General features: G+C 39.9%; 1 protein-coding gene across 3 annotated transcripts in view; it reads right to left on the bottom strand.

Annotated features, from left to right (window-relative positions):
• The window catches only part of prkd2 (protein kinase D2), a 64985-nt gene that overhangs the window by 19885 nt on the left and 31748 nt on the right, over nt 1–13352 (bottom strand). For all 3 annotated transcript variants that reach the window (XM_061781241.1, XM_061781242.1, XM_061781240.1), the window contains exons 2-4: nt 1842–1980; nt 1620–1751; nt 1308–1504 (exon numbers count right to left, since the gene is read on the bottom strand). In XM_061781241.1, the coding sequence (XP_061637225.1) occupies nt 1308–1504; nt 1620–1751; nt 1842–1980 (468 nt within the window). The remainder of the gene's footprint in view (nt 1–1307; nt 1505–1619; nt 1752–1841; nt 1981–13352) is intronic.

The following is a 13352-nucleotide window of genomic DNA, read 5'->3' as shown; positions in this document are numbered from 1 at the left end:
TAACCACTAAAATCAAAGCATTGCAATTGCACAAATGAATAATAATGCTTAAAAGAAAAAATCTATTACAAAATTATAAAACAAATTAATTAGCACTGACATTCCAACAATGCTTTATCTTGTGTCTTGATGTTTGGCACACTATGTATAAGTAGTGGTACTCTGATCAGTGTGCTATGCTGGTGATTCTGGTGTCGATATCGGTATCTTCGACGGGATGTTTCGGTGATAAAAGAATTTCAGACCAAGATTGAAAATGCATTTTTGGGCCATTTTCTAGCAGGCAAAGATTTTTGGTGACTTTGAAATTTGTACTGGCCACCATCTGCCTATAGACACTGGCGGGCAGTGTCTATAGGCAGATGGTGGCCCAACACAGCGGCGTAGTGGCCCTGAGCCACCGTTAATGTCAGACCCTGTAAAAGTACCTAGTTATCAATCAGGAAGAGGGCTGAGTGATTTGGGAAAATACTCTGATTGCAGTGTTGTTGTTTTTTCTAAACAAATATTGTGATAGCGATTTATCATGCAATTTTCTGGGGGGAAGTTTGTTATCTTCAGCATTATTCACTAAACACAAGAAATAAATTATTCTATAGTATGACAAACACAACATTGGACACAGCCAACAAATATACAACCCTTTCCAATAGGCCAGGCCAAAATGTTATGAAGAATTTATATGAATAACGAATCTTTATTCTACTATTGAATTGTCAAAAGAAAAACCTTCCATTATAGTACAATACTGAATTATTCATTTAACTTCATGCCTTGTAAAAATGTAATATTATATGAGAGTAGCAATCCTGTCAGTTAGCCGAGTATATTTTTGAAAATGGATGCAATATAACAAAGTGAAAAATATAAGGGGGTCTGAATACTTTCTGACCCCACTATAAATCTTCAGAGAACGGAGAGGGCCGTATGTGTACCCAAGGGCCATACTTTCCCTACCACTGCTCTAAATCGTCCGTAGGTGTGAATTTGACTGTGAATGGGTGTTTGTCCATGTGTGCGCTGTGGGGGTTTGGGGTTTTAAACCCCATTTCAGTGGGGATAGGCTCGAGTTCAGCCGCAACGCAGTATAGACAAGCAGTATAGACAAGCAGTATAGAAAAGGGTTGAATTGAATATTTACAGTGATTCATTTATTTTTATACTTGTAATGCAGTTAAGGATGTTAAAATGGATTCTGCCCTCCCCACAATTCTTTTTTTAATTGAGGTCAATCAGTGTCTTGAAACAGTTCTACTGTATTTTGAGTTCCCAAGTATGTCAACAGGTGCCCTATAAAGGGCTAATACCATTTGCGTGTGTGAGCGGACAAGGCCAGAGTCCTCGGTGCAAGTAGATGTGGTCCCAACGCTGTAAACGGACTCGCTGGTGGAGAGCCGCAGAGACTGGCTGCTGCTCACAGAAGTTGTGGACAGGCGCCTCTTCCGAGCTCTACAGTTGTTGGGAATGCTGAATGCGCAGCGCTTGTGGTAGTTCAGTCCACACCCTGCGGGGGGCACCAAGGAACCAGAGACCGGGAGCAAGACATCATCAAAGTGATGAATGTGAGGAAGACATCCTGTGACATCATCTCATGGATTTTAAAAAAAAAGTGTTCTCACCATCACACTTAAGCCCTTGTCTGACCAGTCCAAACAACATCTCGCCGCAGTGATCGCAGAAGGCCGGGGCCCGGTAGGAATGCACGTTTAGAGCATGGGGCCGAATCTGGAAATCTTCTGATGTGGCTGCCGCTATAGATAAAAAAGATTCAATTTATAGATGAGGTCTAAACAGCTGACATGTTCACTTTTTTTTTTTTTTTTTTTTTTTACACTACTTACCAGAGAGCACCACTTCCACCAGATCTCCCTCCTGAATGTCACCTGCAGTTTTAACCAGCTGCAGGATATTGCTGGTTGATGTGTCATGCTTAAACAGCAATATCTTATCATAGATACCATAGAAGCCACATTCTGGGAACTGTAACATAGAAAAAGAGAACATATCAGTTAATTACGCTTTTTGGAAGAGGAAAAAGAATCAAGGCTAGCCTGCATTATGTAGAGCTTGCTTGAAGGCAGGCCTGTTTAATGTACAATAAGTGACCAGCAACAACAGCCTATAAACAATCACATATTTAAGTAGGTTTTTGGTGAAAAAAAACACAGTATTAGACATTTCTAACCCTTTTCTACAATAGTAATGTAACAGTCCCGACAATCACAATCAAGTTGAAGCATGTCAGGCAAGGAGAGGAAGAGTCAAGGTTCACTATTTGGTAAAAAATTAGCAAGGTAAAGGAAGCACAACACTGGTCGACACTTTGGACAGACAATACTACACACTATTCATCTTCACTCACCAACACACACACACACACACACACACACACCATCCTTTAAAAAAAGCACCACTCATCGTTTTCTCCCGTTAAGACACACAGGCACGCACGCACGGCACGCATGCACACACACGCACACACACAGATAATAGACACACAGACGCATATAGTCAGTGGCTGTCTTAAGTTTGCAAACAGGCACTCCACAGCACCACATCTGATATGTAGGCCTGGCTTGTACTAATGCCAAGCTACACCCAGTGGGCACCACACCCTAATGGTGGCCACTGCTCTGAACCACACAGTCTGCTACCAAACACAAACAGTAGCCTTTTTAATACACAGAGAAACATTAAACTATCCATAAAATCAGACAAAAAGTATGCTACAGTGAAGACACATAATAGAAAGTATGACGGTGTTGATATTGCACAGAGATTCTTGAATTCTGGCAAAATACATTAGGTGCAAAACCTTTAGTTCAAAATACTGCAGTATAGTTCCAAATTAATGAGTACTGCAAATCTAGGATGACATCACAGTTTGTTAAGATTTTATGTTGTTCAGCATCTTGACGAGCAAACTCAGACCCAAGAACCGCCATTCATTGTGTACAAACTCTATTATATTTGGTTGAACATGTTCAGACTGAGCCAATGAATTGTTGTAACAGGATAAAATTATGTTTGTAAAATTTGCAGGGCTGGGTAAATGTATTTTTTCCACATCATTGCACTAAAATTGATTCTTACTTAAATCAAATCTAACACACTTACAATCCCCTCCAAAGGTATTGGAACGGCAAGGTCAATTCCTTTGTTTTTGTTGTATACTGAAGACATTTGGGTTTCAGATCAAAATAATATGAGACAAAGGTTCAGAATTCCAGCTTTTACTTCTTGGTATTTACAACCCCAATTCCAATGAAATTGGGACGTTGTGTTAAACATAATTAAAAACTGAATACAATGATTTGCAAATCATGTTCAACCTATATTTAATTGAATACACTACAAAGACAAGATGTTTAATGTTCAAACTGATAAACTTTATTGTTTTTAGCAAATAATCATTAACTTAGAATTTTATGGCTGCAACATGTTCCAAAAAAGCTGGGACAGGTGGCAAAAAAGACTGAAAAGGTTGAGGAATGCTCATCAAACACCTGTTTGGAACATCCCCCAGGTGAACAGGCTAATTGGGAACAGGTGGGTGCATGATTGGGAATAAAAGGAGCTTCCCTGAATTGCTCAGTCATTCACAAGCAAAGATGGGACGAGGTTCACCTCTTTGTGTACAAGTGTGTGAGAAAATAGTCGAACAGTTTAAGGACAATGTTCCTCAACGTAGAATTGCAAGGAATTTAGGGATTTCATCATCTACGGTCCATAATATCAACAAAAGGTTCAGAGAATCTGGAGAAATCACTGCATGTAAGTGGCAAGGCCGAAAACCAACATTGAATGCCCGTGACCTTTGATCCCTCAGGCGGCACTGCATCAAAAACCGACATCAATGTGTAAAGGATATCACCACATGGGCTCAGGAACACTTCAGAAAACCAATGTCAGTAAATACAGTTCGGCGCTACATCCGTAAGTGCAACTTCAAACTCTACTATGTCAAGCAAAAGCCATTTATCAACAACACCCAGAAACGCCGCTGGCTTCTCTGGGCCAGAGCTCATCTAAGATGGACTGATGCAAAGTGGAAAAGTGTTCTGTGGTCCGACGAGTCCACATTCAAAAATTTTGGGGGAAATTGTGGACATCGTGTCCTCCGGGCCAAAGAGGAAAAAAAACATCCGGACTGTTATGGACGCAAAGTTCAAAAGCCAGCATCTGTGATGGTATGGGGCTGTGTTAGTGCCAATGGCATGGGTAACTTACACATCTGTGAAGGCACCATTAATGCTGAAAGGTACATACAGGTTTTGGAGAAACATATGCTGCCATCCAAGCAACGTCTTTTTCATGGACCCCCCTGCTTATTTCAGCAAGATAATGCCAAACCACATTCTGCACGTGTTACAACAGCATGGCTTCATAGTAAAAGAGTGCGGGTACTAGACTGGCCTGCCTGCAGTCTAGACGTGTCTTCAATTGAAAATGTGTGGCGCATTATGAAGCGCAAAATACGACAACGGAGACTCTGGACTGTTGAACAGCTGAAGCTGTACATCAAGCAAGAATGGGAAAGAATTCCACCTACAAAGCTTCAACAATTAGTGTCCTCAGTTCCCAAACATTTATTGAATGTTGTTAAAAGAAAAGGTGATGTAACACAGTGGTAAACATGACCCTGTCCCATCTTTTTTGGAACGTGTTGCAGCCATAAATTCTATGTTCATGATTATTTGCTCAAAACAATAAGGTTTATCAGTTTGAACATTAAATATCTTGTCTTTGTAGTGTATTCAATTAAATATAGGTTGAACATGATTTGCAAATCATTGTATTCTGTTTTTATATGTTTAACACAACATCCCAACTTAATTGGAATTGGGCTTGTACATCAAGATGTGTTAAATAACTCAGGACAGAGCACCTTTTGTTTGAAGCCACCCACCTTTCAAGTCATCAAAAATATTGGAACATGTGACTGATGGGTGTTTCTAGTTGCTCATGTGTTGCCTTTTAGAATGATTGCTGAAAACATTAGACAGTGCTTGTTTTTGGCTTTGGGTTTCAGCTATGAAAATTGCATTTTCTGTTACGCAAACACGAAGGCCAAGGGTATCAACAGCAGTTGACGACAGAAACGTGAGAGCTGTGAAGAAACACCCAAAGACAACAGGTGACATCACTGCCAACCTCCACAGGGCAGGGGTGAAGGTATCACAATCCACTGCTTGAAGAAGAAGTCGAGAGAAGAAATGTACAGGCCATACCACAAGATGCAAACCACTCATCAGCAAAAAGAATTGGAAGGTCAGATTGGATTTTGCAAAGAAGTACAGTGATGAGCCACAGAAATTAAGGAACAAAGTTTTATGGACTGATGAGACCAAGATTAACCTCTACCAAAGTGATGGAAAGGCCAAAGTATGGAGAAAGAAAGGATCTGCTTTTGATCTAAAACACAAAAGCTCATCTATGAAGCATGGTGGAGGTAATGTCCTGGCTTGGGCTTGCATGGCTGCTTCTGGAACAGTAGGACACCAGTCGTTATTGATGATGTAACTCATGATGGTAGCAGCAGAACGTATTCTGAAGTCCATCCATCCATCCATTTTCTGAGCCGCTTCTCCTCACTAGGGTCGCGGGCGTGCTGGAGCCTATCCCAGCTGTCATCGGGCAGGAGGCGGGGTACACCCTGAACTGGTTGCCAGTGCCCAGCCAATCGCAGGGCACAAACAACCATTCACAATCACAGTCATGCCTACGGGCAATTTAGAGTCTCCAATTAATGCATGTTTTGGGGATGTGGGAGGAAACCGGAGTGCCCGGAGAAAACCCACGCAGGCACGGGGAGAACATGCAAACTCCACACAGGCGGGGCCGGGGATTGAACCCCAATCCTCAGAACTGTGAGGCAGACGCTCTAACCAGTCGTCCACCATGCCGCTCGTCTAAGAAATCTCACCGTGGAATGTCATTAACTTCTGTTGAGTGGTAGGCGCACCCTTTTAGCAGATATTGTCAAAGTGGTTGCATGATTTTGACAGCATTTTTCACACTGTGCTTATTTCTGTTGACGACTGCTAAAATGGTCAAAAACCACAAAAATGGGTTTCAGATGGTTTATTGCAAAATAATTGGAGGTGGAAAATTCTTGATACAACATTTTATATCTACATGTTGATACCTGATTACTGACGATACTGTTGTGTGTTAATATTTGATGCCTTTTAATGTATTTTGCCGTAAATAATTGCTCGTAACATTTCACCACATCCGTGGAATGGCCCATATACTAAAAACTTGAAGGACATTTTGTTTTGTAAACAAAATTCAAAGATCCACCCCTTCATCCAGATGCATAATATGTTCTACCTTGATATGAGGGACCCCACCCTTCCACTAAGTATTTTGTTAATTGCTGTACTTTTCAAACAGTCCTCCACAGTAACAAAAACAACAGCAATGAAAACAAATGACATGGCCAAGATAATAATCATGCGCACAACACGTTACCATCTGCATTCCCACAATTTCCTTGATGGTATTTACAGTATATCATGACAGCAATGTTTCGAAAGGCCAAGTTGAACTGAAAACTGAATAACCAAAATAAAAAATTCAAGGTTAATGCTCGTGTCCATAAGGACTCAGCTTTGCTGGCTTTGAGCATGGAAGTTCTAGATTCAAGGCATAGCCCAATCACTCTTAACTCTTACTCTACTCGAACATGTATGGGAAAAGGGCGTGGGAAATGGATTCCATGTTTGTAATGCATGTAAAAAGAACAGCATAGATTCAACCTCCCTTTGTGGTAGGGATACAGTATCTGCAGGGGAGGGGGGCTGGGGGAGTGTTAGTGAGTGCCGCTGCTGATAACAACACAAGGGAAAACATTCAGCCGTTATTAAAAACACAAAAGGATGCTAAAAAACAAAACAAGTCATATATCTGTGCGTGTACAATGCACAAACATCGGATGATGTCACAGAAGCAACATATCAGTGTGAGGACATGGCGGCACATGGCTATTGAGAGTGAAAGGTGAGCTGCAAACGTATGTTCTGTCACATGCATTCATTTAATGACACATTCAGTGTGATCCTCAACCTGAAACGCTCGGTCATATGATGCAGGTCACAGGCGCCGTGTGGAAGTGATTCATTGTATTTCCCTTCAAAGTTAAGTCAAATTTGGAAGCTGGTGAATGTGAAATTACCTCATTCATTCCACTTAAACTGATGTTCATTCAGTAACATTATAAAGTAGAAACATTGGATTGGGTTGTTGTTGTGATGTGTTGTGACCAAGAAGAGCAAAGACAGCAGCAGTCAGGAATACAATGACTGGTACTGTACAAATAGTGCTTTGTGTAACCAAACCAAATATTAAGGTCAATGTCACTTAAGGTGCCTTTGGTGTTCTTATCAGAATCACTCGGTCATCATGAAAATGTAGAATATAATGAAACCTATTCAAACAACAAGACTATTTATCATAAAAATAATAAAACTCTGAAGTTTTATTATAAGTGGCATAAAACAATTTGCACACATACCACAGTACAATAAGTCTCTTAAAATGTGTTCCCCTCATTTTGAACTTTTTCATTAGATGTCCCATACATTGTTTTGCTAATTACAGTGTATGTAATAAGTGAGTGCGGCACGGTGGGCGACTGGTTAGAGCGTCAGCCTCACAGTTCTGAGGACCCGGGTTCAATTCCCGGCCCCGCTTGTGTGGAGTTTGCATGTTCTCCCCGTGCCTGCGTGGGTTTTCTCCGGGCACTCCGGTTTCCTACCACATCCCAAAAACATGCATGAATTGGAGACTCTAAATTGCCCGTAGGCATGACTGTGAGTGTGAATGGTTGTTTGTTCCTATGTGCCCTGCGATTGGCTGGCAACCAGTTCAGGGTGTACCCCGCCTCCTGCCCGATGACAGCTGGGATAGGCTCCAGCACGCCCGCGACCCTAGTGAGGAGAAGCGGCTCAGAAAATGGATGGATGGATGTAATAAGTGAGTCAATGACACAAAATAATAATTTTTAAAAAAACTGTTTTATACAAGTCATTTTGGTTATGTATACTGTATCTTAATTATCATATTGAACCCTAGTGAGGATAAGCAGTACAGAAAATGGATGGATGGATGGATGGAACATACTGAAGTTGCTGTCCACCCTGTCATTTTGGGGTAACTGCCCCTTTAAGAAATAAGCTGATTTTTTTCAGTGACATTACTGCATTTTGCACTTCTAACAGCATAAAATATATTAAATACAATGAATATGAAGTTCAATGGCAAATTTTACTTTTTGGGATGAAATAGGGAAGTCTCAAAAGCACCTTATGGTGATATCAGAATCAGAATCATCTTTATTTCACCAAGTATGTCAAAAACACACAAGGAATTTGTCTCCGGTAGTTTGAGCCACTCTAGTACGACAACAGACACTCAACTGACAGGGAATACTTTTGAGACATAAAGACATTGAGAAAAACAGTCACTGAGCAACAAAAGGTTGATAGGAATCTGGTAATGCCGGTACAATTATAATTTTTTTTGACAATTGTGCAAAAAGATGCAGAGTTCTCTAGCAATGAGAGGAGTTTGAATGACTAATAGAGCAATAGTCCGGTGCAATGACCATTGTGCAAAGGGCGCAGAGACTTCAAGAAATGTATGCAAGCTGGAATTCTGAACTTTTGTCTCATATTCATCTTTTGATCTCAAACCCAAATGTCTTCAGTATACAACAAAAACAAAGGAATTAACCTTGCCGTTCCAATACTCTGTTCTCTGGAACGTACAGTGTATCTGACAATTATCCCAAGCAAGAGAAGCAGCGTTTAATTTAAGAACTTTCAGTGGCTTGACAGAATTCAAAATATGCAGTATAATCAGCACCATGTGCATCCAGAAAATGTCTGCCGCAAGCTTAAAAGTCTGTTTATCAGCTGTTGTCGAACTAGCACAAAAATATAGTACTGATCTAACTTTTGAACTCACCTACAGTTGAAAGACGATATTTACATGCATTAAATAAAAATACATACACTTTTATTCCTCACTGTCTGACATGAAATCAGAGTAAACGTGACCTGTTTTGGGTCAATTAGGATTACCAAAATTATTTCAATTTGTTAAATGCCAGAATAATGAGAGGCTTTTTTAAGGCAATTTTTCATTATTTTCTTCAAAGTCCGAAGTTTACATATAGTAAGATTACAATGCCTTTAAACAATTTTGGAAACCCCTGTTGATGATGTCATTTCTTGGAAAGCAAAAGGTTTATTGACAACATGAGTTATTTACACCTGTGGATGTACAATATTTGAACTAGGCAGGCATACCTGAAACCCACTGTTTTTTTGTGTAACATCATGGAAAAGTCAAAAGAAATCTTCCAAGATATCAAGAAGATAATTGTAGACTTGCACAAGTCTGGTTCATCCTTAGGTGGAATTTCCAGATGCCTGAGGGTGCCACGTTCATCTGTTCAAAAAGATTATATGCAAGTCTAAACCATGTTAATGTCCAGCCATCACACCACTCATGAAGGAGATGAGTTCTGTGTCCCAGAGATATATGCGCTTTGGTCCGGAAAATGCATATAAACTAGGGATGCAATGATTCATCGATAAAAATTGATAATTAAATATGTTGGCAATGAATTTCATCATCCATTCGATGTGTTGCACGATTATTACATCAGTCACCCGTTGCGTCGCGCCATTATTACATCAGTCACTCACTCTGTTGGTGCGTTGCACACAAGCAGTGGACACAGAGGCTGCTCTATGTAATGGGCATGACATTTGTGTCTCTAAACCAATCAATATACTGAATTTGGATGATGTCAGCACTGCTGGTTAATGATTGGATCCTGATTAACCAATCACAATCAAATCCTGACACGTAGTGTGGTCAGCACATTTGCCTCACAGTCAAGGGGTCTGCGTTCAAATCTTGCCTCGGACATTTCTGTGTGGAGTTTGCATGTTCTCCCTGTGCTTGTGTGGGTTGTCTCCATGTACTCCGGATTACTCCAACATCCCCAAGCCATGCACATTTGGTCAATCGAAGACCCTAAATGCCCATAGCTATGAATGAGTATGTATATGATTGTGTCTGTATGTGCCATGCGACCAGTCCAGGGTGTAACCAGGCTCTTCTGGGATAGGCTCAAACTCATCCATGACCCTGAACAGGAGATGCGGTAGAAAAAGGTAAAAACGGATGGATGATTCAATATCAACAGGGTTCATGACCTTTTCATGGTCATGTCAGTTGCAGTAAAACACTTAACAATTTTAAGTAGACAGTCAAGATTGACAGGGACTTTGCAAAGTTTTTCTATATCTGCATTATTTATTACCACCACTGGCATAAATGTGTAACACAGGGTGATAAAAAGACCCCCCTCCAAAAGTTAGACACAAACACATCGAATAATGTAAAAACTACATGCATCAGGAACTGGCATTGGGACAACTAAGAGTATCTACTAAAATGTGTAATTACAATCACCCACAACCCTGAAAACAGCACAGATGTCCCACTTTCCCAAAACCTACATCTTATAAGCACCACAGTGTCAATTCATTCCCAGCTCCCTCTTTTTTTTAAACTCTGTGCCGCTACTATTAGTGCACACTTCATGACCAAACAGCAAGAGAGAGCAAGCTGGCCTTGTCCCGACCAGGACATCCAAAACATACACAGTGTGTTAACCACAACTGCAGCAGTCATGTCTTAGTGGCCCACAAGTCTTTGGTGCTTGTCTGCGGTGAATATTATAGAGTCGCGTATGAGAAAATGACTGCTTTCTTTTCTTTTTCTGACAGCTACCAGCTAAAGAGACTGATGGGAAATGTACTTTTGACTGAGTCATCATGGGGAAAGGGATATTGTTTGTATTGCAATTATATGAACAGCCATGTTAGTGTGTACATTGTAAGTTGAGAGGTTTGAGTCTTGTTGAAAGAGAGGTGTCCAGTCCACAGACAGCAAACAGTCTTTGAATAATCCTTGCAAGTACAGTACATGGTATCATATAGTGACTGGAGACTGGGCTTTGTCTCCAGCCTGGATTTGGGTTACCAGGGATCAGGTTGCTTCACTATACCTGCAGTTCTTCAGGCCAATAAGGCCATTATGCGTGACATGAATTATGAACAAGGCCTTCTTTACCTCAACCCTCCTCCCATGTTTCCCCTTCATTAACATCTCCCCTTTTCTTTGGATCCTTTCATGCAATCCCTAATCTTCTTTTAGACTCATCTATCTAGCTGTGCATATTTACGCTTTGAGAAGTAACGAGGGCAGGAAACTTAAGAGAGGCTGAAAGTGGAAAAAGATGTTAACAAAGATGCGGGCTAGCCCCATTGCTAACTTAGTCAGGCACTTTCAGTCTTGTGTAACCTAATGTCACGTTAAAGCCGGCTGCTGATGGCTAACAATGCGATGACTTGACTGACCTATTTTCTTTCATTTGGACGTTGTGTTCTTATGAGGATAGACTTGACGTTTGTAGATTCCATCTATCTATCAAGATTTTGACTTTGTGAACCCTTGTGCCAAAAACTTCAAGAACTGCTTTCACCCTTGTCGTCATGTCAAGTTTTTAATACAAAATGTGTATGTAACTTTAATATAACTCAATAAAACTCAACAAAACTGCTTGTTCAGCTAAGGTTTTGTTGGCATCATCAACATCATATCCTTAAATGAATATGTATACAAGTTCAATGGAAGTTCAGAATCTGGGGAAACCAAGCTGGTTTAGCTGTCCTGTGCAAGCCGTCCAAAACATAACCACAACGGCAGAAGCCATGTCTTAGCAAACCACGTCTTTGCTGCTTGTCTATTGAGAATATTATAGGCTCCAAAATGTTTGACAATATTCCCATCATCAGTCATCACACCTCTTCTTTTTAAGTACATTGAACCACTTATTTTTGTAGTTTAATTTAAAATCATTTAACACTACAAAAAAAGGTTAAGTGAAACGAGAATGGTAGACCATAGACCTACGCTAAGGCTGAACAATCACAATTTGAATCAGTCTGTCTGAATGTTGTCATTAGGATTTATGCAATATTTGGGTCATTCCACAGAGGTAGTACACAATTTGTGACATGTAAGAACAATTTAAAAACTTGAATCATTTTGTTGAAAATATGTTAGTAAAATTTCTTTCAAGTATACCAGTTACATTTAGGGGTTCATGGGATAAAAACATACATAGTTTACTTAATATGACCATTATTTGACAAGTGGTCGCTTGTAACACTGACTCTAGATATGAACATGGAAAGTTGTTATTTGTATGAAAACCTTGGGAATTTTTCACACAAATACTAGGGTTAGAGTAGGTTCACAAACCAATTTATGTCCAACTTGTTAATGCACCGCAAAGTATTGAGTAAAAAATTTACTGAGGGCAAATACAGATGTGTGTAACATTGACTAAAAATACAACATAGAAAATGAAGGACCTTAATATCAACAGGTATAAGTGAATTAATTCAGTGGATATCTGAACTTAATAGGACTAGTGAATTTTTCAATATCAGTTTCCTTACTTGGTATGATACCCTTCACAGTTAGACCATCAACTTGAAGCCTGAACGTTGGCATGTTCCATCACTTTCCATTTTTAACTTCCAATTCCATCATTTGATTAACTATTTTTATTTAATTGTTTGTACATGATAAACAATGTAAAGTCAACATTTCGGATCATAGGGAACATTAAGGTTGTTTATATTTTTATTTTAATACAGGTTTAACAATTGCCATTTTTTACTGCTAAAACCCTAGATGTACCTTTTCAGTGTTATGCTTTGTCAATTGGAAGTACACACAAATTTTTTTATGAAGAACAGCATGTACGTAACTTTGACTGGGCTTTCTGCCAGTCAAACACATTTCCAGTTACACTCACCATGGCATTCCAGAGTTTCAACATGTATTCCAAATACCAATCCTTGACCGAACAATACGATTATCTCAAAACGTTAACAAATAGTTCTGAACACAATGTCTCTACAGAAGTCAGTGTTAGTAAACGATAATACAGCCATTTAGACCTGCGCGAAATTTTTACACCAGCGGTCTTTGCCAGTGCCCATGTCACGTTACAAGCACCAGTAACAATCCACAGTGCACCACACAACATTGACATTTTTATCAACTAAGTGAATCATATGTTTTGATCAAAGATAGTTAAAAAACGTTTGACAGGAGGCCTTTATAATCGGAACCGAACCGAAGTTTAATAATAAGGATTAAAGTATGCGCGTAATCATGCCCACATCCTCAACACTGCTGTGACTCGTCAAAATTACCAGCGAGTCAGCAGAGCAGTCAGGAGACACAGAAAA

The sequence above is a fragment of the Phyllopteryx taeniolatus genome, chromosome 8 (genome assembly GCF_024500385.1).
Source record: "Phyllopteryx taeniolatus isolate TA_2022b chromosome 8, UOR_Ptae_1.2, whole genome shotgun sequence".
Lineage (NCBI taxonomy): Eukaryota > Metazoa > Chordata > Actinopteri > Syngnathiformes > Syngnathidae > Phyllopteryx > Phyllopteryx taeniolatus.
The sequence above is the reverse complement of the archived record's forward strand: the minus strand, read 5'-3'. Positions and strand labels throughout refer to the sequence as shown.